The sequence below is a fragment of the Delphinapterus leucas genome, chromosome 6 (genome assembly GCF_059928025.1).
Source record: "Delphinapterus leucas isolate spDelLeu-1000000601 "Yukka" chromosome 6, BTC_Dleu_Yukka2, whole genome shotgun sequence".
Lineage (NCBI taxonomy): Eukaryota > Metazoa > Chordata > Mammalia > Artiodactyla > Monodontidae > Delphinapterus > Delphinapterus leucas.
The window spans coordinates 14780419-14803509 of NC_143134.1; the positions used below are offsets into that span (position 1 = coordinate 14780419).

At 36.2% G+C, this 23091-nt stretch overlaps 1 protein-coding gene across 1 annotated transcript in view; it reads right to left on the minus strand.

The window, feature by feature from the left end:
- Positions 1 to 19152, minus strand: part of GLRA3 (glycine receptor alpha 3) — a 157210-nt gene extending 138058 nt beyond the window's left edge. Inside the window, exon 1 of the mRNA XM_089912733.1 lies at positions 19063 to 19152. Coding sequence (XP_089768859.1) covers positions 19063 to 19133 — 71 coding nt within the window. The 5' untranslated portion in view covers positions 19134 to 19152. The remainder of the gene's footprint in view (positions 1 to 19062) is intronic.
- Between the last annotated feature and the right edge of the window lie 3939 nt (positions 19153 to 23091).

Below are 23091 nucleotides of genomic sequence, written 5' to 3' on the forward strand. Positions count from 1 at the left end.
CTGAGCACCATAAAGAAAAAATCTGATGGACCCATCCTAGCTTATGAATTCAATTCACGGTTGAAGGCACCTTAGTAAGAGAAGTTCAAAGTCATATTGCAAATGTATAATTATAGGGGCCCTAACTGACACACCTGTTTACCACTCTTCCTTAAATAACTTCTTATTCAGGACATTTAGTTTTCAGAAATCAACTACTGAATGAATATTTAAAGCAATTCTGGTTTTATATTGTCTTTAGTTTAATAGTTTTATTTCACTTCTGGTATTCTAGCAAGATTTTAAATAATCAAAAGAAGTCTATCAATTTGTATAAATTCAGTGAACACTTCTAGGAGGAGGGGCTGCTGAAATAGTAGTCCAGAATATCAGGCAGAAAAAGACTGAATAGACATACAAGAGAAAATATCTTAGAACCTGTGGTGTCATGGGAAGGACAGAGACTAAAGGAATGTTACTGTGTCTGGAATAGAGACAGAAGGTGTCAACGTAATAACAAATGAGGCTGGAGACGGCTGTAGGTAGCCAATCATGCAGTGCCTCATGGATCACATTTTGGACTTTTGTCTTTACAGCTCCCATTTGGAAACAACTCCTGCGGTCAAAGTGAGAGCTGAGGATAGTGTGAGGAATTTTGATCGCAGTGGGGTTGGAGAGAGTAGAATAATCTAAGAGATATATATATCACTGATAAAATCCACAAAATTTAGTGATGGTTTGGTACTGGTTGGGAATGAGGAAAATGTTTCAAGCGTGATTGCAATGATTTTAAAAACGCTTATTTAAATTTTTTGACACACCTCCCTTCAAAGGGTGGAGCCTAATTTTCCTCCTCTTGAATGCTGCCTACACAAAGTAAATTCTTGATGACATGAATTCTGTAGTTTGATCATAAAATGCATTGCTACTTCCACCCAGCTCTCTTCTGGGTCATTCACTCTTCCCTCAGCCACTCAAGTAGCTACATGGAAGAAAATGAGAGCTTCTACCAATAGGATTCACGAACTTGCCAGTCATTTGACTGAGCCAACTTGAAATCAGATTCTCTTCACCAGTCAAGCCTTCACGTGGCTGCAACCATGGCTGACATCTTGACAGTAACCTGACGAAAGATTCTGAGCTAGAACATCTACTTAAGCTGTTCCTGAATTTCTGATCCATGCAATGAACATTCATTGTTGTTTTAACGCACTAAATTTCAGGATAATGTGCTATGCAGCAGTAGTTAAGTGATGTCGACCCAGCTTTCTGGCTAGAGCAACTGTATGGATGGAAACATCATTCACTGATATAGGACAGCGGGAAAAGGGGGACCAGCTTTGAGAGTTATGATAATGTGTTCAATTTTGGACCTGATGAATTAAAGCATGGTTTTAAAACATCTAAGAGACACATATCCAATATCATAGGTTATCTATATTGAAAAACAGAAATTTGCAATGATATTTTACTGGATGGTTTCTTTGAAAACTTTTAGTAAGTATGCTGGCACCTAAGGGCCATCACGCTTGCCACCCCTTCTACCTAAACCAATCTCCTCTAGATCCCACTGTATGGCTCCCTCGTCACCTTCAAGTCTTCACTCGAAAGGTCTCCTTGAAAATGTCTTCCCTTCTGCATATACACACTGCTATATATAAAACAGATAACTAATAAGGACTGACTGTATAGCACAGGGAACTCTACTCAGTACACTGTAATGACCTACATGGGAAGAGAATCTAAAAAAGAATGGATATATGTATATGTACAACTGACTCCCTTTGATATAGAGCAGAAACTAACACAACATTGTAAATCAACTATACTCCAGTAAAAATTAATTAAAAAAAAGAAAATGTCTTCCCTTCTCACATTTTCTCTCTTCCCTATCTGTTTCTGCTTTACTTTTCTCCATAAAACATATTATTAGATAAAATACTATTCATTCACTTATTTATTTTTATGTTTTCCTCTACTGGAAGATAACTTCATAAGAGCAGGGATTTTTGCTTATTTACTATTATACCCCCAAATCCTGGAACACTGATTGAGATATTATATAAATATACTGAGACATTATATAAAACCACTGAGATATTATATAAATATTTTTGGACTAGAGGAGTAAAAATAGTACTTGAAATATATCATGAGATGAATAGGGCTTCCCTGGTGGCACAGTGGTTGAGAGTTCGCCTGCCAATGCAGGGGACACGGGTTCATGCCCCGGTCCGGGAAGATCCCACATGCTGCAGAGCGGCTGGGCCCGTGAGCCATGGCCGCTGAGCCTGCGTGTCCGGAGCCTGTGCTCTGCAACTGGAGAGGCCACAACAGTGAGAGGCCACAACAGTGAGAGGCCCGCATACCACAAAAAAAAAAAAAAAAAGAATTGTGCTGCTCTCCTGAATCTTATTTGACAAAACACCACTTAGACCTTTTAAATGTTCATAAAACTTTTTAAAAAACACATTCTCTAAATTTCATTTTAATCTATTAATCTACTGTATTTCATAAAAATACAGTAAAATAAGGGAAAAAAAGCACCGTAATCCCACAAGCCAGAAATGAGTGATACAGAAATCATCCTTTTACTTGAGATGTTTAACTGAGTTATATTTACAAAGGAAACAATACAGCAGAAGTAGTGCTGCTTTATTTTGATCTAATTGTGCTTGCATGAATGCTTACTAATAAAATGCACTTTTATAAATCCCCAAATCAATAAGATTGAGGGCATAAAACCATGATATTTTTAAAGCACCAGTCTCTGAGTCTCTGAACCTGAAAAGAATATTAAAGTGAAGCCATGCTAAGGTTTTTTTTTCTATAATAATATTGAACCAGCAGAGCACCGACTTATTCAGATTATGGTAGATATTCCCTTTTGTGTGACTACAAATGTTTATGTTAATGTCACCTTTCAATGGAATGTGTTCTGACTTAAGCATATTTGAGTTATTGGACATTTTTCTTCCCGTGGTGCAGGAAGCCCTACATTTGTCTGTTCGTTACATTCCTTTAAGGAGAGAGGAATGGCACAGAAAAAAGAAGGGAATCAAACAATAAAGCAAAAAGGAGTTTATAATTGGAAGTGGTAAGGAAAGGTAAATACAGCAGTGAGTATAGTGTTGTTCAATTTCCCTCTAGCGAAAATTAGACTACACATCAAGGTTTTTATTGGATTATACTCTTTTTAAAAATTAAGAGTGAGAAGAGCTTAGCAAGATACAATCAGTGACTGTACATCATACTTAAAGCTAATATTCATCTGAGGTTATATCCACCCTTCTCCCTCTGCCTCACCTCCATTCTTTCTTCCCCTTTCCACCTTCCTTCTACTTAGGTGCCTAAACTATCTGGGGCGAGACATTTACAGTTTCCCAGGAAACAAAAGGATTGTAAAAGCTTCTGGATTATAGAAGTTATTTCCTCTTCCTGTAAGAACATGTTTTCCTTTAATCAAGCATAACAAAATCTCTGGAGATAATGCCTCCTAGGAAAAGACTACCTATTTTCAAGATTGAAAAGAAACGGGCCAGAGATGTGAGTGGACACACCTACACTGCCACACATGGTGTTCATGTATAGAACCCTGAGAAGAGCAAAAAGTTTGAAAGTGGGTCTCATTCTTATATTTTTTGATGAAACTATTCATTAAAAAAAACTTACTGTGATTCTAGCTGAATGAGCCACATTTCACCTTTTAAAGAATGATGTGATCATTCCTTTTTCTAGTGTAGAAGAGCCTAAATCACTGTGCTCTTTTGGAAAAATAAGCAGTTAATTTGAATTAGGTGATGTGGGCTCTACCTCTGACTTTGCCACCTAAATGAGCGAGGGCTGAATAAAGATCATGTCCTAGGCTTCATCCCGCTCCCCTGCAGAGTGATGGGGGCTTTTGCTCTCACGGGGCTGGACCGACTCTTCCAAGAAAGCTGGGAGCACAGCCTGCCCAGTACCAGAGGTAATGTGGACTCAGCTATATTCTGTGTTTTGTAACCGTTAAATCAGCCTAAACCTGTCTGCTTCGTTGTTCATCTTTATCTCGACTAATGACCTTGTCTCCTACTTCAAAGAGATAACTGAGCATGCAACTGAATAACAAAATCACAATTCCCGTCTCTACCGCCTGCCACATTCTGCCTCCGGTCCCAGAGAAAGACGTAAGACTTCTGGTTCAAAAGCTACCCCTCAACGACTGCTCTCAAAACTCTTCCTTTTCACCTCATCAGTGACTTTGCCCTTTCTCTTCTGAACCTCTCTTGTGTTTTCCTAAGCATTTCCTAATCTACTGACTTCTTTCTTCCAGGATGTGAGCAAGCTCAAATCTCCTTTCATTGTAAAAGCAAAATTAAACAAGCAAATGAAGAAGTGCCTGCCACATCTGTGTCCACTGTTACTTCCTCATGCAGTATAGCCTCTTCTAAAAAAGGGAATCTATATTTTTCTTTAACGCACAACTCAATGTTCTAACATAGCTGTACATGTATTTTTGTACCAAAAGGCTACTTATAATCTTCCACATTTCTTTTGGTTTTTATGGCATTTGATATTATTGTGTTATTGATCATTCTTTTATTTCCAAAACTTTTCTTTTTGGTTGTATGACGCACTCTGTGTTAGTTCTCATTTTTCTCTTATCATAATCCCCATCCTTTTTTTTTTTGGCCAGTACCTCTCCTTCTGCTCTTCCCTTAGAAGCTGGTGTTTTTAAGACAGTGCTTTTCAAATCTGAATGTGCTTTATGACTCATCTGCCGGGCTGGATAAAATGCAGATTCTGACTCAGTGAGTCGTGGTGGGATTCAGAGTTTGCAGTTCTAACAGCCTCTCAGGTGATGGTTATTCTTCTGGTTAAAGGACCACATTTTGAGCAGCAGTGCCCTCAGCAGGGAAGGACTTTTTGACATCTGCAAGCCCCAGTGGATTACAGGTGTGCTGTGTTAGCCACAGCTCAGCCTGCAGTGTGTGAGATGGTGCAGCTAGAGCCAGGCTTGAGGACTGAGAGTCACCAGGCTTATTTGTTTGTACAATGAGATGAAACATCCATGTGTGCTCAAGTATTAAAAAATGTAGGAAAACCTTGCCCCAGAATTCTAGCCATCCAATCTTATCTAGTCCCAGGTCTTGTGTTCTCACCTCTGTGCTGAAGTTTTCCATCAACTGGATATCTCATAGGCATTACATTCACCATACATATCTGGAACTTAACTTATGATACTTTTCTACATGGCTATGCCTCTTCTTTTATGCCCTATTCTTGTCGTGGCACTATTTTTCACCCAGTTACTAAAGGTATAAATATGAGGCTTATCCTAGACCATTCTCTCTGATCCTCCACGTCCAAGCAGTGGACAAGACTTTTTTTTTTTTTGGTCATTTCTCATATTGCTCCTTTCTCTCCATTTTTGGGATGTCCTATTGCATTAACCGTTTTCTACTCTCCCTGAGGCCAGTTTTTCCCTTCCCCACTGTGAACATACTTTCTGTTAAGTTCTCCATATTGCTTCCTTTTTTTGGATAATAGTTATACTTTATTTGTATACTGGAATATTTATTCTTATCACAAACATTCAACCATTCTGCTTGAATATAAGCAGCATAATGTGTTGTAGAAAAATAATAAATTTCCCCTTTCTCTTGAGAAAAATCAAGGTAATGATCTCAAGTTGTGTATTTTTCCGCAAATATTAGGATTGAAAAAATAAGAAAAAGGGGGTAAAAATAAAAATAATGCTAAACACTGAAAATTAGAAGAGTCAACCATGATATCTACTATTTAGAATAAGCTGATGTTTAGAAACATTTGAAAAAGTCTTGGAGATTTTCAGAGGTCTTAAGTTTTCTTCAGTGTTTGCAGTAACTTTAACTAACCTGCAAAATTATCAAAGTGTTCCCTTTTTTCTATATAATAATTTGGAAATGATTCATATTATAAAAAAGATATACAACCCCAATTTTAAAAATTAATATTTGAAAAACAATTAATTTTGGCAAAAAGTAAAAGGTGGTATAGTTGAAACATTTTGAGAAACATTTTAAAATGGAAACTTCTTGGGACTTCCCTGGTGGTCCAGTCGTTAGGGCTCGGTGCTTTCACTGCTGCGGCCCCGGGTTCAATCCCTGGTTGGGGAACTAAGATCCCACCAGCTGCGTGGTATGGCAAAAAAATAAAATAAAATGGAAACTTCCCTTTATTCTGGAAAATTATATAAAAAATATGACCTACATCCCCTCCAGCCTTCTCTCATCCCGCGCATGACATATAATGTAGCTTCCAGTCACACTGAACCAGCTGTGGTTCCCACATTTTTCATGCTGGTTTGTGCATACATCTTTGCACAGGCAATTGATTCTGCCCAGATCACCTTTGCTTCTCACTTTGACAATTCAATTCAAGGACCACATCTTTTGAAAAGTTGTCCTGCCTCCACGCTGCACCCCCCCACTAACAATTATGTGCCCTCTTGTGCACTTAGTGAATCCTATGTTCTCATTAAAGCAGTTCTCTCTCTCTCTTTCTCTCTCTCTCTCTCTCACACACACACACACACACACACGTATTATCACTTTCCTGTGTATCTCTCCTCTAGACAAGTGCTCTCCAAACTTCTATAATTGCCCACTCCAAAACTTCAAAAATATCCAAACATGCACTTCCAATAAATGTATAACATTATTACGTATATGCTTGCATGTATACGTATTGATAAATATGTTCCTTGACAATATTTTACTCATATATATGCATATTACTAGTAATCTATATATCAAATTTGCCTGAGGCTTATTTTATTTTTATCAATTTTTATTTTTTAAAACATAGTGATTCAATATTTTTATAGATTGTACTTCATTTGTAGTTATTATCAAATATTGGCTCTATTCCCTGTGCTGTACATTACATCCTTGTATCTTATCCATATTACTTCTTTAGTGATATTTCTGAGACACAGTCTGATCATGCTCCTTTCCTACTTGTAATAATTCCCTTTGGCTTCACTTGAAAGACTGAGTTCCATAACGGTGAACGTAAAATATGAGCTGGAGCCTCTGGACCTCCCTTCGCATGCACTTCCAAAAAGCCAAACTTGCCACTTCCATTTGCAACTTAGTGGCCGGAACGTGGCCACATGGACACTCAAAGCTAAGAGTGAAACTGAGAAATCTTTAACTTCTTGGAAATGCCTTTAAAGATAAGCCTCTTCTTCTTTTCTGATAGCTGGAAAGCAGCTATGATTTCTGAAATCAGGGCATCTATCTTGGATCTCAAGGAAGAAATCCTACGTTAAGAATGACAAAACAAGAAGATAGAAAGATCAGTGAACTCCCATTCCAGATGTGGTCTGGTTGCTTCCATGGTTTTTCTTTTTCTTTTTTTTGAAAGAAAAACAAATCTTTCTTAAACCAATATTATTGTGCACTTTCTGTCAGTCACAAATGAACCTAATCTGAACTAACACAGCTATAAAGGGCTAGTCTGTTTATCCCTTGTTTATTTTCCTGCCACTCAACATCTTTCACATCTACCACTACAATGGATTTTAGAAAAAAAAAAGCTTCTTTGAATAAAGGCTACTGATATTAGGTGAAGTGAGAAATTAGAGCTGTAATCCTAAGTACATATTTTCCCTTAAGGAGAGATTAGTGCGTTTCTGACTGTGTTCGTTTAAAAAAAAAATGTATTCCATAGATGGATACAGCTTTACCCATTACATTTTTAAAGTAGCATGTTAAGTACAATCACTCAGTGTATAGAAAAGCCACCCAGCCCTTCAAAGACAGAGCTGAGATCTGACCCTGAGTCGTCTTTCTCTAAATTCCTTCTTGTTTTCACATGTGCACACAAGTGCATGCACAGAGAAGACTGAGGCAAGAAAGTTAGTTTCGAAACCATCTAAAATAAACTAGCTCTTTCCTGTAGAGTTATAAATCTCATCTTCTTTTTACTACTGTATTTTTGAGCTTGAATTTTCATATGTTCCAGGAATTTGAATTTTTTTCATACTGATTAAGATTTTCCAATGTAATTTTTGCTGTAAGTTGATGTATATAACCGTACAAAGGCACACAAAGAATGTCATACACTTTGGCCTTTTGAAGTAGAGCAAAATTTTAAGTTTACATATTATTATTTAGGGGGAGATAGTTAGGCTACACATAAAACCTAATTCTCTATATAATCTCAGGAGGCACCAACTGAGGTCTGCAGTAGATTCTGTGTCTTTGATGATACGTACCGTATTTAAGATTTGTAGGGAGAAAGAGATAAGCCCAATTTCAGGAATTTAAGAGGGGAAAAAAAGATTTCATAATCTTTTAAAGGGTTTTAAAGTTTTTAGAAAGAAGCAACATGAGGCAGAAGGGAGATTTCTAATGGTTTTATCCATATAATCCTCTGCTACCTCTATTCTTCCCAATAAATAAAACAAGAGGCAAGAGAAAAACACGGAAGGTGCATTTCTTCTTACTAGGCAGTACTATACAAAGTTGGGTCCCTTAGTGTTTTAATAGACTAAAGGTAATTCTCTTCTTAAATAGGAGCAGTTTAAGAACTGGTGGAAAATATCATTTAATGCATATTAGTGTTTTATTATTTTATAATAAGAAAGGAATTTATAGAGATAGATTGCTTTTAAGTTTTTCATTACGATTTTATCATGTGTCATTCTTCTTTCCCTTGTCAGGAATGTAATTGTTTATAAAACTATGAAAAGTCATAAATCTCTCCTTTTCTTGGATTTTTGTTTTATTTGATCTACTAATAATTAAGTTTCAGTACTCAGACTTCAGATACACATTTAAATGATACAAGTTAACAAAAATATATGTATAGTGATATCAACAGAACTAGTGAATACAAAGTAGCTTATGTGAGTATTCTCTTCTCTCATAAGCAAGTGATAACAATGAAATATTTTGTTTAGAAATAGAGAAAACTATTATTGGAATAAATATTTGTGGATGTTTTCTAACACGCTACAATAGTCATATAGATTTTCCCCAGGAAGTTAGTTCTAAAACAACATAAAGCATGAATTTATTAGACAGGAAAACTTGGGGGGCCCATGGTTGAGATGTTACTATGAAGTTTGCTGTATCCTCCATTTCACATGGAGACTGGCCCATTGTCTTTTCTAAGGATGCTTCTTCTGTCTGAAACACTCTTCCCTCTTTCTTGCCCACTCACATTCCATCAACTGTTCACGGTCCATTTAAATTCCCTGCCTCTTTATAAAAATTTTATACTCCTCTGCATTCCAAAAAAGATATTTTCTTTTCCCAGTATTTATAATTGTTACTATTTTGGGTAGTTGTTCATGATCATTTTCAACAATTGCCAGCAAAAAAGAAATTGTCATTCAACCACCCTTTATAGAGTCTCTTGGGCTTAAAACATTAAATGTATGTGAGTAAACAGATTAAAGGCAAAAATAAATATTCTGTGATATCAATGGTTCTCAGTTTATCTAGGGAATTGGAAACGTGTCAGTGATTCTGATCCCAGAACTGTGAGAGGTGCCATAATAGAAATTCAAACATTATGCATTGAGAACATGCATTATTTATTTGATTATTATTTAGAATGGTCATTTAATTATGTCTTCTTTTTTCACTGCAGAGATCTTACAAAAAGTAATTAAAAATTATATGTTGCTTTAAAATGTTTTATATATCTATATATGTATTTTATATATACATGAAATAGTTATTTGCTACAACCATTTTTATATTAAGTGCTATTCCCTTTTTCCAATGTTTAAAAGAAGAAGCTATCATGACATGGAAGCTCAGTACTGCTTCATTTTGTAGGGGTGGGGATGGATCCCAGATAGGAACAAGTGAGACATAGGTAAGTAGTGAGGAAATGGAAAAATGTAGAAGAATATTTTCTGTGAAAGAAAAGAGAGATAAGAGGCAAGTGGGTAAATATATTACCACAGACATATAAAATTGGGAATAAAGAAAAAAAACAAAGCACCAAATCTCTCACTAATTTTCCTCCTAAATGCTAGAAGGAAAGAAAGACGGCATAGTATTTTTATTTATGCCTAGAATTATTTATTTGAAATTGTAAATCTGCTTTGGGGGGGTGGGGAGAAGTGTTTCATTTCAGAAATGAGTGAGCCCTGTCAGTGTGCAAGACACTCTTTTAAGCCCTGGTGATAGAACTAGAAATATGTTACTGTCGCTGCCCTCCAGGGCTTCACGGTTTGAACTAGAGGCAGTATTCAGGCCATTACCACAGCCCTGGGACATATGCAATAATAAAGGTGCTGTATTCCTGGAAGCACAGAGGAGGTATCCTCACCTAGACTTGGGGGAGCTCAGAGAAGGATTCTTCAAGAAGGTAAAGTGAGTTGAGTAGAAATTAGCCAGACAGATAGAATGCATATGGTCCTCCCAGGCATTTGATGGATGGTATTTGAGTGGTTGTTTCATCAACGTTCACATCATTTATCTTCCCCCAATTCCCCACCTTAAGTATTGTATGGCCAATAAGAACCAAACCAAAGCAAAACAAAACCAAACAGCAAGATAAACATCGTTTTCTGATGATTTGCTGACACCTTACTGCCAATTAATAATCATTCGTACTTTCTTTTCTATTAGTAGCATTTTACTTGTTACTCTATTTTCTTTCAATCAGTTTTTTTGTTTTATGTGGACCATTTTTTTTAAGTCTTTATTGAATTAGTTACAATATTGCTTCTGTTTTATGTTTTGGTTTTCTGGTCGTGAGGCATGTGGGATCTTAACTCTCCGACCAAGGATCGAACCCACACTCCCTGCATTGGAAGGTGAAGTCTCAACCACTGGACCGCCAGGGAAGTCCCAATCAGTTTTTATTTTAATGGTAACATTACTCTCAGCTTTTTGTACATATCCCTGAACTCCTGAATTGAAGAATATCCAGACCTTATGTCAGTACTAACTGTTGAGATCCTTTCTATAACAACTATAAATTTAACTTTAAAAAGGAATTTGAACTTTTTCATTTATCTTACTTTGAAAACAAAAGAAAGTCAACAGAGTCTAAATCATAGAAAAATAAACTGTAAATGATATTATCTCCAAGAGTTTTTTTTTAAAAAAATAGTTTCATGAAATTATGAAAGCCATTGAACAGTGATGTTGGTAGAGGCAGCTGTGATTTGAAATTTATTGATGGAAGCCTAGTGGCTTCTGGGAACTTAATGTATTTACAGAAAAAGATGTCACTAAAGTTTCCTAACGCTTTTAGGATTAAATTATCTTAAACGGTGTCAACAGATAAATGATTGCTTTACTTCTAGGTCATGACTCCAAACAATGAAACTATACAACTATAGTCTAAGTATCATAAAAAGTAGCAAGCTTTACACCATGCATTCTCAAGAGGGGTGTTATCACCCCAAGAAGGGTGGGTGAGAGTTTTATCTTGGGGGTGAAAAATCTTATTCTTCTTACATATAAAGCACAAATCTATCTCTATCTCTATGTATCTATGGCTATATACTACACATGAGCAAATATACAATGTACTGTGATATTACAATTTCATGCAGGCAATTAGAAAAAAAAAGTCTAAAAATATCTTTAAAGGGCTCCTTAGGAGGCAATGATGGGGAAAATAGGTTGAGAAATAATGCATTATACAATAGAAATTTCAATTTCTCATGGTGATAAGGAGAAGCAAATCTATCACTTTTCCACTGGGAGCTGCCAATTTATGTCTGTTTTACAACTTCTCAGAGCCGGTAACATCTTCTGAGGCAATTTATTTGATCTTATAGCCTTTATGATATCTTGAACACAAGATTCCCTTTCCACTCCAAGTAATAACACAGGTTGAAATAAAATTCAAATCTAGAGTTATAGACAGATAAACAGAGATGACAGGTAGGTAGGTGTCATCTCAGTGCTGATCTGTTGTTTATCAAGCATCTACTCCACGCATGACATTGAATTAAATATTATGGCAGTAAAACAAGATCAGAAACAATCCTATCCTCATGGGAGTTACAGTCAAGAAGGAGAGACAAGACTTGCATGAAAATCTAAAACACACATTTGAAGGTGATGTCACGTCCCCCCCTCTACGGTGGCATATTATAGAAAGTTGAGATTCTGCTTCTCCAGCACATTGCACACTGCCTGGAAATGCAGTCATTGCTCCATAGACTTTTATAAAGTTACAAAGAGATTCAGGTAGACTGCTACAGGCACCCTGCAACTGGAGCATACAAGCTTCATGCATGGAGCAACCACATGGAAAATATTATCAATTCAAACTGTGTCTCAAATAAAAAACACACTCTCCACAAGCAGGATGGTCATTTTAAGTGAAGAAGCAAGCATTAAAAAAAAGGAAAAAAATACAGAAACAAATATTTGGGGAGGGGGAGCACATGTGCCCAAAGGAAGTTTCCTATGTCCAGGAGAAAACAGAGTGACATTTTGTTTTTTATTCATTAAAATTATTTGATAAATATTTTCCTTTTCAGGTAAAAAGGTCCTTATTGCTGGAAATTTTAACGTTTACAGTATGACTACCTGTTATAGATTTTTTTTTTAAATATTTATTTATTTAGGCTGCAACGGGTCTTAGTTGCGGCACGTGGGCTTCTTAGTTGCGGCATGTGGGATCTAGCTCCCAGACCAGGGATCGAACCCAGGCCCCCTGCATTGGGAGCACAGAGTCTTACCCACTGGACCACCAGGCAAGTCCCTGTTATAGATATTTTTGAGAGATTTTCAAATTTAGGTACAATATTGGATGGACTAGTTACCTCCAATGTAAGCCCAACCAACCTATATTGGCAATGTTTGTAAAGTAGTATCAGAAATATCTCAGGGTCTATAAATCCTAATTGGTTATTTTTGTCAGTGTGCAAATTTTGCATGCACTCCTAGAGAATGCTTCATCGTTTGCATTGGAAGTTATTCCATGCAATAAACTATCTCAGAGGATGTTAATAACCTTTCCGTTTTATGCTATTCTTAATTGTACCACTGAGGTTACTGCTTCTGTGCATCAAATTGTCTGAGAGGTACTGGTAATACTTCCTCCTAAAAATATCTCTAGTATGGAGATTCTGAAAGAATTTCAGAAATACACTGTAACGGAGCTGCTTTATTTTATTTTATTTTATTTCATTTTTTGCTATTGCTTCCTCTTCTGACAACATCTGAGGATTTCAAACTCTGTTTCTTAAAATGTGTGTGGTTGCCATGCAGGTGTTAGAATAGCTTCATTTTCTGGGGCGAAAGAGCTCATTCTATTCACACACTCTGTTTGTTACTAAACAGTTGGTCCTGTCTTAGAATACCTGCCTTCACTCCAGAACCAGTTCTCGAAGCTAACTCACTTATCTCTCTTCTTGATGCATTTTTGCAACAAGACAAAGCTACAGCTTTCTTCTAGTGGAGAAAGACAAACCACCCATGTTTCAAAATGGACATCTGCATACACAGGAGTTCATTTTCAATAAATACAGTTAATCCAAGTATAAGGCTAATCATTTGGCGAAGAGTTTAAGAGACAGGTTTGGTGGGAAAATCAAGGAGGATTCATCCAATATGCTTCATGTAGTAAGTAAAAGTTAAAGATGCATCTTCTCCAAAAGAATTCCCTAAAAGTCTCCTGAGAAAACTTAAGTTTTTAATCATCCGTGATTGTGGACTAGTTTATGAGATTAGTTGAAATTAGAGCATTCAAAGGCTCTACAGAAAAGGGATAGATATATGCTATTGATAAGAGCAAGTCCTTGGGATCGACAGTATAAAATTATGATAAATCTATGACTTTGTCACTTGTTTATGACCAGTCGCACCTCCACAGTTTAGCTGAGGACTCTCTCTGAGTACGTCTCTGTGCCCTGCTCTAAATGTTCTACCTTCATCTCATATAAATATTTTTTCTGTTTTTTGTTCTTTGCACACAGTGTGATCACCTTTGTAACAGTTTAACTGTTCAGTCTACAGTTCAAGCATTGTCTCTGTGTTCTCAGCTGACAGCAGGATACCCACATCTACTGCTACCATCTCAAACTCAAAACCAAGTTCACTGTCCCCTTTTCTTCCAACAATCCAAATCCTCTACCTGATTTTCTTTCTTTAAAGAGATCATATTTTGATGAAGAATTCAAACATGATCTCCAAACTCTACAACAAGCAGATTGTCCTTTTCTTCTAGTAGTCTTGTCATTGTTGTCTGTTTACATAGTTTTTTACTATTACTGATGATTATTAGCAATCTTATGATTAATTGTAATTTTGAGGTAAACTCCACCTCTGAAAGAAAGGCATTTATAGAGATATTTTGAGCCAAGTTACCAGACCATTCCTATAATGATAACTATCCAGTTATAATTAAATGATTTGCTTCTAAATTTCATCCATATTCCATTATGAAAGGAAGCTGCAACTCCACACTTCGGCTGGTTTATTATTGTAGTCAGCTCAATAGTTGTTGCTAGCAGAATATGATTTTAAACCATAAATTGGAAATCTGTCAACTGAATTTGACCATCACCATTCCCTTAGCACATGATAGGCTTGTATCATTCCTATTGCATAGAATATTTTCTTTATATCTCATTTCTGCCCATTGAACAAGCATCTTATAAGATCCAGCACAAGTACCAACCCTCTGGGGAACTTCCCTATTTCACATTGCCTAAAACATTGCTGTTTCTGTTTGTCTTTTGTCACTGGCCCTTTGTATTTTCTTTCCTGCTAGACTCTTAAGTTCCATGATGAGAAAGGGGATAATTTCCCAATCATCCATAGCCAAACTGTACCTAGCACAAACATGTGTGCACAGAATGTGATGATGAAATCTTGTTGAATTGCTTAACATTACACGTTAAACACATATTTGGTGATTAACTTGCCTCAGTACATAGCTGAGTGATCAAGGGAGAGAAAAATTACATACAAGAGGAAATATTTAAAAGCTGTTTCCTGAGTCTGCAGAGCAAACTGCTTGAGGCATTGACTAGAGAACTGGGCCACGATCCTTCTACACTTAGGAAAGCATATGATTATTTATAGATACAAAGGGAAGAAGCATATATTATGTGTAGCATAATTTAAAAACACTATGTAGAATCCTGCTACAGTACCTACATACAAGAAATCATCATAATAATGACTTTCCCCTGAAGTACATTTTTCTTCAAAATCTTACATAAGAAAATAGACCCAACATTAGAAAGAATTTTCCCCATCCTCCAAAACGTACCAAAAGCAAAAAATAAGAAATTCTATGCCAAAATGTTTTTCTTAGGCTTTGAAGTAAATCAAGAAAACATTTTGTTTGTGATTATCATGAAGTATGAAATTCATACATTCAGTGTTTTGACACAATATACCATAATTTATTCAAATAGCAAGTCTGCGCTGATATCAAACTATAAAGATGAAAAACAAAATTGTATGTTGTGAAAATAATTAATTTAGATGAAATATTTTTGGCAGTTCTCCTGCTTTTGGAATTTGCTCTGTAAGCTCTTCATAATCATCACTTATTTACATTTCAAAGAAAGCTGAACACTGGTGTTTTGTTCTTTATTTTATTAGTATGAGAAGTAGAATCCAAAAGCCATAGGAAAATTTTTTCAAAAAACAGCAATATCTGAGCAAAATGTGAAAATTTTAAAAACTTCACTACTAGGAAATTAGATTTCTTATGTCTGTGTCTGACTTGTATTTATTAGAAGAATTCACCTCTTTAATAAGTTTCCTTTAAATATTACATTTCTAATACCTGATGTATTCTGATAATGAATACTCCTAATTATAGCATAGCAGTAAATGTTTTTGTTCTGCTGTTTTTGCCTTAATAAAACTCATTTACTGGGGTTTCCCTCGTGGCGCAGTGGTTAAGAATCTGCCTGCCAATGTAGGGGACACAGGTTTGAGCCCTGGTCCAGGAAGATCCCACATGCCGCGGAGCAACTAAGCCCGTGCGCCACAAGTACTGAGCCTGTGTGCCACAAGTACTGAGCCTGTGTGCCACAACTACTGAAGCCCACGCGCCTAGAGCCCGAGCTCTGCAACAAGAGAAGCCACCGCAATGAGAAGCTTGCATACTGCAATGAAGGGTAGCCCCTGCTCGCCTCAACTAGAGAAAGCCCACGCGCAGCAACGAAGACCCAATGCAGCCAAAAATTAATTAATTAATTAATTAAAAAAAATAAAGTGGTACTGACTTGTAGAATCTCTGTGGGGAGAGAAACTTCCTAATTAAAAAAAAAAACTCATTTACTAAAATGTAGAAATTATGCCAAGATAGAAACTAAAATATTATCTGTGGGCTTGCAATAATAGTCTACGAAAGCACTATAAATTTTTCTAGTAATGTTGCACTGATCAAATTTTGTACTAGTAATAGCAATAGGAACTCTCATATATTACTGATAGGAGTTTAACTAGGTACAACTACCTTAGAAAACTTGCAGTATCTACTAAAGCTAACCATACTCATATCCACCCTATATTCTAGCAATTCCTCTGCCTAGTGAAACTCTTGGACCCAACTCATATAGTCCCCAAAATGCACGTATTCACATGTATTCACCAAAAAAAGGCATGATCAAGGAGGTTCATAGCAGCACTAGCCAAAACCTAAAAAAATACCCAAATATTCCTCAGTAGGACAATGGGTAGATTGTGATGTCTTCATATAATGGAATACCATACAGAAATGAAAATAAACAAGCTACTGCTACATGCTATAACACAGATAAATCACATATGTTTCATAAAAATAAAGCAGACTCAAATAAGTATATAAAGTTCAAAAGCAGGAAAAAGTTTTATTGTCACATAAGTCAGGATAGAGATGATTTTGCGGCAAAGTAGTGCTTGGGAAAAGATATGGTGGTAAGAGGGGGCATGGTGAATGCTCGTGTAATGCTGACAATTCTACTTCTTGATCCGTGGTCTCTTGACATGGTGTTGCCTTTGTGCCACTTTATTTGGAACTCTGTTGTTTGCACATTTTTCTTTGTGCATTTATATCTCAATAAAAATTTTTAAAACCTTAAACCTATGAAAAAAACGCTTCTACTAGTATGTTATTTAATTAAAACTTCATATATGGTTTCTGGTTGTTGTTCTTACTTCCAAATTTCCCTGGAAATAATATTTTTCAATTAAAAAGATATATTTATGAATTTAAACAAAATACTTTTTTGACTTTAGTTTTTCCTTTACATCTTTCCTTTTTTGCTCAATACCTCACGAATAGGCTTAGCGAACAAAAAATGGTCTCCATAAAGAAACTGTATTTTGCAAGATATTTCCAGTAGAGGGAGCTCCACTTTCTAAAGGAAATTTCTATAGAAAATTTTCCTTCAAGGACCATCACTAAAAAATAAAAATACTTAATTTTTTTATGTATGATTAAAGTTCTTCATAGAGTGATGAGCTACTCTCATCTAAGACCAGTCTAAGATAGAGAAAACTTTTTTTCGATTTGTGAACGAAAAAAGAAAAACTTGATGAAGAATACATGTATCACCAAAACTTCTATATTGGGTATGTCTTTTTCAAGTGATTATATTTTTAGACTATTCATAAAAAACATTTTAAACTAAATTATTTAATATTAATGAAGATAAATTCTTTCTAAGAATATATTATAACAAATACCATGGTGATTTGCCATTATACAAATTTGACCTCATCGATCAAAATATTTTAGTTATTAACATTAAACTTCCTAAACCTAAGTATCTATCAACTAAGCTCTTCTGATTTCTTTGAAAAAAATAAGTATGTGTATTATCTAAGATATTAAGAATTATGGTAAAATAATCAATTTATCTTATGACATGAATTTTGTACTCCTTTCCATACAATTTACATAAATGTAAAAGGTCTACATTCTTTGCTTTGATCACTACGTATGAAATTTGTAACAACTGTAAAGTTACAAAAATTTACTGTCATTAAAATATTTTTCACTGAAAATATTCTGATTTACAATGGTTTCAACACCTCACTTCAGAAAAAATCGATAATTCCAGAAATATAATAACCTTCACAACTAGTTCCTGTTACTAAAGGTAGTTATTATGGGATATGCTATGTTTTTCTAATGTGCCTAACGATGAAAACTTGACATAGCAACCCAGAAAAGAATATTTACATACTTCAAATGGAAATCATTATACAAATAACTTAGTTACTCTCATTATTTGATTTCAGTCTTCTTGAAAGTCTTGTGAGCCAAAAAATGGAAATTTTAAGGTAATTATAATAGTAAAGTAAAATTTATATTGTTAGTTCAAAAATTCATATGAGCAGTATCTTGCTTATATATTGTTTGATGAAGAATGGGGGTTAAATTACTTGATCTGTGTTTAGTCTCTCTTCTCTTTTAATTAAAAAGAAAAAAAAAAAAGAAAGCCTACCAAATATGACTGGATATGATAAGAAAATGACACATCATAGAACAATTTTACCATTCAATAGGTTTCTTATTACTTTCTCCAAAATAATTATTCTTGGCATAGAACATATCTGGTGATTTATTATTTTGCCTCCATGAACCAGGTTCTTTAGAAAATAGTACTTGCAAGGCCTTTATTATTCTATTCATTTGAACTTAACCTCTAGATATATCAACAATGTTCAGAATATCTCTGATCACTAAATGTTTATGCTCTAGATTTTTTTTGTCTTTTAAAAAGTAAGTAATGTTCCATTTCTAATTACTAAATGTTTTGTAACTTTCAAAAAAGAGAGTAACACCCAGAATTTATAATTCACTTAGAAAAAAGAAACACTTAAAGCAATTTGAGAAGGAAGACCTAGGCTTTGGAAATATTTTTTTGCTAGGGTAACCTCAGCTGCAAATAATATAAGATGCCAGTTACTAAAATACATTAATTAGTGAAAACAGAGCAAAGTTATATGTTGTAGAGGTCTCAAGAGATAGACTGCTAGATACCTTTAGATAGAAAACAATACGATTTAAGGGACACTTTCAACAAGTCAACTTCGAGTTGCATTCTTGGTTTCATCCATGACAAGTACTTGCAAGGCTTGAATGAGTTCTCCAACTGTTAAATACAAGTGGACTCACCTGAGTAGCAGTGCTGCTTCCCAGAAGTAAAATCCCGAAACTAATGTCCGAAAGTGTCTCACGTAGGCCATGATACGGAGGGAAAGATTCACGACTCTGAAATGAGTCTTAGCCAAGGCATGGGGAAGGAGAAAGCCGGGAATGAGAGTGTGCAGTCTAACTGCGTGTGGTGTTGGTGGAGAGCAACGCCTGGAAAGCTTCAGCACCTGAGACAGCTCCCCGCGATCCGCGGAGACCCTCTCTTTCAAACACTTGAAATTCCCTTTCGACCCCTTCTCTGAGCAGGAGCTGAAGGGAGATTCACAGGATTACACATGTGCAGGTGATTTATACAGTGACAGCGAAATAACGGATGAGATGAGAAGTCTGAGGTGCCTAGGTTCTGGGCAGCAGTTCACGGGAGCTCTAGCGGCAAAAGAAGAATGCTAGTCCTTTCCTGACTCAGACCCACGACTGGAGAAAGAAGAGCAACAGCGGGAGCAAGGATGCGTCTGCACCTGCTCCAAGCGCCGCCCGCCCGAATCCCACTGTCCACCTTTGGGTAAACCCCGGGCCACTAGCGTGGCAGAGGGAAGCGGGGGCGGGGCCAGACAACACGGTCTTGCCAGCCAATCACAACCGCACAGCGGGGCAGAGTGACAGGCCACTCACGACGGTAGGCGGTGCTTAGCTAGCCAGGCTTTAAAAAAAAAAAAAAAAGAAAAGAAAGAAAAAAAAGGCGTTGAGTAACTGGTGCAGAGCCTAAACCGCAACTGGAAGGAACTGGGGGAGGGGAAGCCTCTGCGCTAAGAACTGGGGAGAGTCAGCAGCATTTATGGATTAGGTAGCAGAATCGCGCTAGAGGGACCCTCCATTGTTCCCTTCCGGGAGAAGGCGCAATTTAGTAATAAAAGGTCTTTTCGGATGTGACCCTGTCTCTTTGACCTTACATCAAAATGCAAGAGTCAACAGTAAACCCAGACCCTTGGAGAGGTCTAGGGAAGAGCAGAGAATGTGGTGCTGAAAACCAGCGGAAGAGGAGAATCAGCTGCTTCTAGAATCGTCTCACAACCCTGGCCGGCTTCTGGCCGGGAAACGTTGTTGACTAGAGTCAATTGAGTTTCCTTCAGTGACAATACGGGTTCTAAAAAGATGAAGGTGGGAAATCTAAAGAGATGGCTTCTGAGGGGACAACGCTACACACCCGTTTTTTCTTAGGCGTTTTCCATATCTTAACATTAAGCTCCAGGGAGAACGACAACTAGGTCATATGGTTCATCTTTTCTTCTGCCATCCAACTCTCTCCCTCGCCCACCCCTCCCTAACCATTTATATGGGGACTTGGATTGGAAGACTGGAAAGGGAAAGTGAGTGTGCGTGTGCGTGTGCGTGTGTGTGTGTGTGAGAGAGAGAGAGAGATCATGCACACGTTTCTATGCTTCATGCACCTCAAAATAATGGAATTTTTAATCATTAAAACTTAGGCTATTAGATCTTTAAGTGGCTTTTATTTACTATCAACTAGGATCAAAATATTCACTCCTTGAATCTTAGCTTTTTCCCAAAACTCCCTCAGGTATTTATTCTGAAAGCCCTACTTTAATCTCTTACTTTTCTCAATGACCAAACTACATGCCAAGAATGTCTTTCCTTTCTCACAAACGTTTTCTTCTTAATTAAATCCAAGAGCAATTGACATATCAATTATCCCATAATTCTCTGTTTAACTGGAAAAGTATGTCACTAATTTTTACCCCCCAAATGAGGGCACAGTGAAAAAAAAAAATCTTTCTCTTTACTCTTTAGTAGACAAGCTTATTTATATTCCGTGTAAATAAAGAAATTTTGGATTTATTTCCAGACATTATTATTAAACCTGCCTCTTTTCACATTTGGTTTTCCGACTTAAGTCACAAACTTCCAGACCTCTTAAGGAATATAGTTGATTCTGCCCATGAATGTTTCTATCTTGAGAAGTTTCATATAATTTTAATTAACGCTGTTTTTCAGTGAATCTTTTGAAAGCTTTCTAAGTGCAAATGCTTTTTAGTTGGTCATTCTTTGAATAGCAGTAATTGTTTTAAAAACCACACACAATCAAAAAACAAAACTTACTATATTTCAAGAAGACCTGGGTTCCTTGCCTTGCTTCATCACTATCTTTGGAAAAGTAATACATTTTTTAAAATACTTTTACTTAATATATCTTTAAAAATATATATTTATTGAGGGAACTGAATGAAATGACTTCTGAGATTTATACTCTGGCCCAAAGGAGACAGCCAATGAACGTTTAAGTGAGCAAATCAGTGGATAATATTTAAAGCTCTGTGTTTACATTAATCTGGATAATTATGTTACATGATAGCTTAAAAGGCAGGATAATTTTAGCTGTTTCATCTCATCATTAACATGAAAACATAGGAACGTTAGACTTTATCAAATTTATATAGTCAATCAGTTTATTGAATATAACGTCATATAAGAGGATGGCTGGAATCTCCATATTACTTGTTTTTCTATTTCTTGCTTTTTTTTTTTTTTTTGACTGCGCCCTGAGGCATGAGGAATTTTAGTAGTTCCCAAACCGCAGAATGAACCCGTGCCCCTGCAGTGGAAGCATAGCATCCTAACCACTGGACCGCCAGAGAATTCTCCCCATATTACTTGTTTTTCATAGCATCATGATTATTTCCTTCAAATTACTTATGGCAAGCTACCATTCCCCTCATTTATTTGTTTGACTTTTCCACCAGAGTGAAATAATGGCTGTTATTTAGCACAGCACCTAGCATACGGTAGATACTCAATGTTTGTTGAATGTGTCAATGATCATACTAGAAATATGATTATTTTTAAATTAGTAAACGAATGTGTGGGGTACTAGATTAACTTTGATTAAATAATTAGAAATGAATCAAAGTGCGTTGTACTGTCTTGTTTCTTTCAACATTTGATGATTAATTTCCCAGTGCTTCTTGTCTATGGATTTTTATGTTGTTTATTCTTAATTTCTATAAAGTCAAAATAAATTTTATGCAACTACATATTGTGGTAGCCATTCTTGTAAATTTTACTCTTTGGAGAATAACTGTCCTGATTGTATGGGTAGGTGAATGAATGTGTTTTTGGAAAAAAAGACCATTTTATGGCTGATGAGCATCTGACTAGCATTCATGTAAAATTAAGCTGGATTCTGATATCGCCAAATCTCTGCTCTTCTTCTTCAGGCCTTTATTATTTCCTTCTTGTACTAATAGATTATTTTTCACATTGGACAAGACATGGCACTTCTGGGCTAAATGAGATATTAATCTTCCTCATATTTAATATTTTCCTTTTACAAGGAAGGAATTGTAGCCCAAAGTGGTTAAGTGATGGTTACTAACCTTCGTATTCAGCAAGCTGAAGATATCAAAACTGAATTTGGTGCTTCAGGTGCACTGTCCAGTATTTTGCATACTACCACAGAGCTATCTTTATTTTCACTATTAATAATAGTGAAATAGTATTTTCACTATTGTTTCAAGATATATGCATATTACTTAAGCTACAGAAAAGTAGATCAATTTCAATGTAAAGATAAAGCTTTTTTCATATGCTCAATTGTTACTGCCAATGAGCTAAACATATATAATATTTTGTACATATTGCTAAAATGATTTGTTATTTAGTGAAAATTTTACTTACTTTTTTGAAGTTAATGTAGTATCGGGTTAATAACTATTTACTGAGAGTCGATCAGATTCAGTAGCATTGGGTCATTCTAGCCATCTCATCAAAAGCTTGTGTATGAGTCAAAGTGTCAGTTTTAAAACTTATAAAAAGCAATGTCACTTTTGGAATAATTAGAATAGTCACATCTTTGAATTAACACTCTGGGAAGATTGAAACAAAGCTTTAATTTAGGGCTTCCCTGGTGGCGCAGTGGTTGAGAGTCCGCCTGCCGACGCAGGGGACACGGGTTCGTGCCCCGGTCCGGGAAGATCCCACATGCCGCGGAGCGGCTGGGCCCGTGAGCCATGGCCGCTGAGCCTGCGCGTCCTGAGC